The 4,962-nt window shown below is 37.0% G+C and overlaps 1 protein-coding gene across 7 annotated transcripts in view; it reads left to right on the top strand.

Annotated features, from left to right (window-relative positions):
• The window catches only part of MIA2 (melanoma inhibitory activity 2), a 75,775-nt gene extending 74,955 nt beyond the window's left edge, over nucleotides 1–820 (top strand). For 6 of the 7 annotated variants that reach the window (XM_008063508.2, XM_008063510.2, XM_008063511.2 and 3 more), the window contains one exon: nucleotides 215–544. In XM_008063508.2, coding sequence (XP_008061699.1) covers nucleotides 215–381 — 167 coding nt within the window. In that variant the 3' untranslated portion in view covers nucleotides 382–544. Of the gene's footprint in view, nucleotides 1–214 lie in introns of all 7 variants that reach the window. The other variant, XM_021715235.1, reaches the window with a different exon arrangement.
• The last annotated feature ends 4,142 nt before the right edge of the window (nucleotides 821–4,962 follow it).

Here is a 4,962-nt window from a genome sequence, read left to right as displayed (position 1 = left end):
AAAATTCATCTAAAATTATTGATATTTCCTTTAAACATATGTAAGTTGAAGAGAGTACATTTTTCTCAATGTTGTAAAATTAGTTTTTTAGATCAAGTAATTATTCTGATGTCAATTTTTGAATAAAAGAATAGGTAGATAACTAGTGATTTATTAGGGTCTCAGTAAAAGTTCTTAAAGTTAAAAAATGTCTTTTACCAATCTCTTTGAACAGTGAGAAATGTGTATCCACCGAGGCGTTTTCCTCCTTATCTTCCTCCAAGACCTGGATTTTTCCCCCCACCCCCGCATTCTGAAAGTAGACGTGAGTTCCCTTCAGGGTTGATTCTGCCTTCAAATGAGCCTGCTACTGAACATCCAGAACCACAACAAGAAGCCTGATGATATTTTTGCTCTCTTCAAAAGTAATTTTGACGTATCTCTCATTTTCAATTTAAGTAACTGCTGTTACTTAAGAGATTATACCATTGCTCAAATTGAAGCTTAATGGAATTATATAATTCTCAGGATTATATTTTGTAAATAAAGATGATTTAAATATGAATCTTATGAGTATATTATTTCTATTTTATTTTATTCTAGATAATATAATTATTTTAATTTGGCTAGCAAATCCACTATTACATAAGCAATAGTGGGAGTTTTATATATGTAATCTTGCAGGTGGGGATGTTTTAAATTCCAAAGGCTGTGTCTTTATGCCAAGAACTATGGTTGTAGACAAATGTGAAAGTAACTTTATGCTTTATTGAATAAATTTTAGTCAATTTAAAGACTTTTTTGACATTGATAATAATAAAATCAGCTAGTTTTTCTATAATTATGACTCCATTAATTAGTTCTTTTCCTAATACCAGTAACTTTGAAGTTCAGAATTAAAGTTTCATAATGGTCTTTCTGATTGGATTATCTTGCCGATTATCTTTCTTGCAAATAGACACAAATAACCAAAGCAACAAATTAGTACATTTTTTTTAATTGTAAAGAAGTGGGGGTACAAAATTAATACACGTTTAATATTCAAAATTGATTATATTTTAAAGAACACCAGGATATTGTCTGATGATGAATTTCAGAATTTTTTTCTTGGTTCATTCACTAGTTTTCTTGCACAATTTTTCATTCTTGATTTTTTTCTCCATTTGTAACATATTTCCTGTTTTCTGTGGGGAATATGAGATTTAATACAGGATAACTATATTGAGGCAGTGTGTCATTATTTTGAGCTTTCTACTCAAGGTCTTTAGAGGGTTTCCCTATATCAGGTTGTAGTCTATTATTAGTCTTGCACATAAATATGATTTTGAAGGGCAAGGCCATGAAATATAATGAATAAATATTATAATACTTATGTTGACTAGTTGGTTGTTTTTAGTTGTTTACTTGGATTTTTCCTTCAGTGCCAAAAGACGGAAGATTAAATATTCTTGAACAAAGCAGTGATGCATTTGTAATTGGAACACTTCATACTAGTATTTCCCGACATGTTGGAAACACTGGTCTTATGAGGCATTTCTACACTCTGACCTCAGGAAAAAAGGATAAAAAGAAAGACTTTATGTGACATTCTTGGATAAAATATTAAGTTGAATGAGGACTGACTGTGAAAATGCATTGCATTTGGTGTTTTCTATGATCTGAATGTTTTTGTTCCACCCAAATTCATATGTTGAAATATTAACTTCTAAGAGGTGGCTTTTTGGGGGGTGATTAGATCATGAGGGTGGAGCTCTCTTGAATGGGTTTTGTACCCTTCTAAAAGAGGCTCAAGGGAGCTTGTTCACCCTTTCAACTATGTGAGCACACAGCAAGAAGGTGCCATCTATGAGGAAGAGAGCCAGCCCTCACCAGAAACCCAATCTAATGGTGCTTTGATCTTGAACTTCTCAGCCTAATAATATTTTGTTCATAAGTTAACTAGTTTACAGTATTTTGTTATAGCAGCCTAAATGGACTAAGAGAGTGATTAAAAGTCAGATTTCAGAAGAAATAAAAAGTACTTTTTAAAGTTGGAAAGTGAAAGGAAGAAGAGAAGTGGGAAGAAATTATACAGAACATTCCAATCAAGTTAATTTCTTTTGTTTGCTCAAGGATGGGGAAGACCTGTCATGGCTTAAGACGGAAGGAAAGGGCAGAGGAGAAGGCAAATCAAATATTATTGAGAACAGTAGTAAACTAAGGAAGCAAAATCATAGAAAAGGCAAGGAGAGCACGGGTTGAGAACATGGTGGAAGACAGGAAGGGTTCATATAGGTTGAGTAGCTTAAGATACTTGGGCAACTAGAACAGATTAACATATTTAGCCTTAAAGTATTTTTATTGAAGTAATGTAGCCAAATGGAAATAAATCAAGTAATAGAGAATGCCTGAGGGTGAATTCTAAGTTTTCCCATTTACTTCTTATCCCCAGTTATATTTTGTAGATTGCTTCTTTTTAAAATTGTTTCTCAACAATATTTCCTTACTTAATATTGGTAATTCTAAAATTTTAGAAGATACGCTTATGCCTCCAGTTCCTGATTTATCAAGTTGATTGATTAAATATGTCAATTTGTGAATTGATTTCTTTAGATGAAAAATTAGGATTTAACACATATTGCTCTCATTTCCATTTTTCTTTCCTCTTCATGTTTGATATTTATCTAATTTTAAATATTTGATAGTTACCTTTATAATTCAATATATAAACCTCTGTTAGCACCACTTCTTTTATTCCATCTTCCTTCTTCCCCTGTCCTGGCTGATATCCTACTGTCTGTTAGTTATACATTTATATTTTCAAGTTTGCTAGTAATTATATCCTGCCTACAAACATAATCTATCTTCTGTACTTGTCCCATTAGAGTAGCATATACATCATTGTAATTATTTAAACATTATTCATCATCAGGCCAAATCATGTACTAAGCTTATGTTTCCTTCTCAATGAAGCCCAGTATCATATTTTCCGGGGCACTAGGAAGAGAACATTTCTCAATGCCAAGGTCAAATGAGTCATTCTTTTCATATTGTATTTTATTTGAGTTGAGTTGAGTTGAGTTGTGTGGTACAAGTAAGGATTTGTTACATACGTAGGCTGCCTTGCAGGTGAAGTTTAGGCTTCTAGCTAGCCCTTTCACACCTTGGTGGTGGACCAGGTACCCATTGTGTTGTCATGTGTTCCCCTTCCCCCTTTGTAAGAGGTGATGAATTGTGTGGAACCTGTGTGAAACCTTTTATATTAAGTGTGATGAATTATGTGAAATGTGATGAAACTATAACCTCATATATTAAGTATGCTGAAACTGTGTACTGTGATGTCTTCCCTAAAACTTAGTAATTCTTGGAAACCCTGGAAAGAACACCCTACTTGGGAGTGCCAAGTGGCTGTGTTAGATAAGTTAACTAGCTTTTTCTGCTTCTGTAAACCCCGCTGGCAGTGTGTGAGTGTTGTGCGATAAGCCCCTTTCAAATTCTAGCGGGCTTTTCTCTGTTTGTATTGTTTGAATTTGAATTATAATGGCCTTGTGGATTAGATGGGCTTTTGCATATTTAAGAAAGGCAGTGTGGGCCCCTCACCTAGAGACTTGTGAGTCTGGTGGGTGGCCCTGGCCAGTCAAACCTGGCTAATAAACCTCTCTCTTGGTCAATTGTGTGTTGGTGCCGTGAATCAAATGCTCGGACCCCACATCACCTTGCTCCCTCCCCTAGCAGTGCCTAGAGTCTGCCATTCCCACCCTTGTGCTAGTGTGACTGTGTTCAGGACTTGCTTATAAGTCAAATATGCAATATTCAGTTCTTTGTTTTTGTGATAGTTAATTTAGTATGATGGTTCTTCAACTGCATCCAAGTTACTGTGAAGGACATGATTTTATTCTTCGTGGCTGCATAATATTCCATTGTGTATATGTGAGTAATTTTTTTTACCTCTTTCTTTTTTCCCTTGTTTTCCAGTAATAGCCTAAACTGATGTCACATTTTAGTTTGCTTGATACTTAGGCCAAGTATATAATTTTCCTTTCTCAATTTCCTAATGAATTTTTCTTTTTTTTCCCCCTTCATGTTTGCCTTTATAGATTCTGGCTTTTAAGAAGATATTTTTCATACCTTTTTATCCAGTGTGTGCAAGTACAGGGCAGGTGTGATGCTGGGCAGGGTAAGGTTGCTATCAGTGGTGATATTTGCCTGCAGCAGTGGAAAAGCCTGTCCTCAGGGTACCTGCTATTGTGCTGCACCTTGATACTGATTGGATGGAGATTTTGTCAGTGGCAGTGACTCCAGGCAGACTGGGGGAATGCACACTTTGGCTCCTTTTGTCTTGGTGAGCTGCTCTGCCAGATCCCCAGCATGCAGGACACTGCTGGAGTGCTGGGGGCCCTTCCACTGGGTTCGATAGGTACTATGCAGCTGCAGTTGTCTGAGTGGATGCAGGAGGATGTCAGCGGGGCTTCAGGGGGATGGGGATGCAAGGGCTGTTGGGCAGGATGCAGTCTGGTGGGTCCCGAAGCAGCTTGGGTTTCAGGGGGTTGTGTGGGATTCAATATGCGCTCCTTCTCTGGAGCAATGCTGTCCCACCGTGTCCTGGCAGATCCCTCTGCTAGACAGGCTTGAGGGACTTTCCCATGGCTAGGGCTGCAGGAGTTTACAGTGCAAATATGGCCTGCTAGGGACCTCTCACCTTTTTCCTCCAGTGAGGAGCCTCTTTGGGCTCTCAATGGACCCCTGTCTGGCTTCCCTCTCTTTCCTGCCTCAGGTGTTTACTGCCTCTTCTCTGTTCAACTTCAGTATTCTCTCTAAGATGGTCTATTCAGAGTGTATTTTCTGAGAGACTCAAAGGACTCAAAAGAACTATACTTGCTATGAAATAAATGTTTTCTGTTTTTTATAAATCCCTACCTCAAACCCCGTAAGACTAGGCATATGTAAGGCACCTAACTGTGACCGTAAAGTTACAAAATATTTGCAGTGTTTGTACTTAGAACT

Source organism: Carlito syrichta, unplaced genomic scaffold, assembly GCF_000164805.1.
Source record: "Carlito syrichta isolate Samal-C Ts95f unplaced genomic scaffold, Tarsius_syrichta-2.0.1 Scaffold306891, whole genome shotgun sequence".
Lineage (NCBI taxonomy): Eukaryota > Metazoa > Chordata > Mammalia > Primates > Tarsiidae > Carlito > Carlito syrichta.
This window is presented reverse-complemented; position numbering and strand designations above follow the sequence as displayed.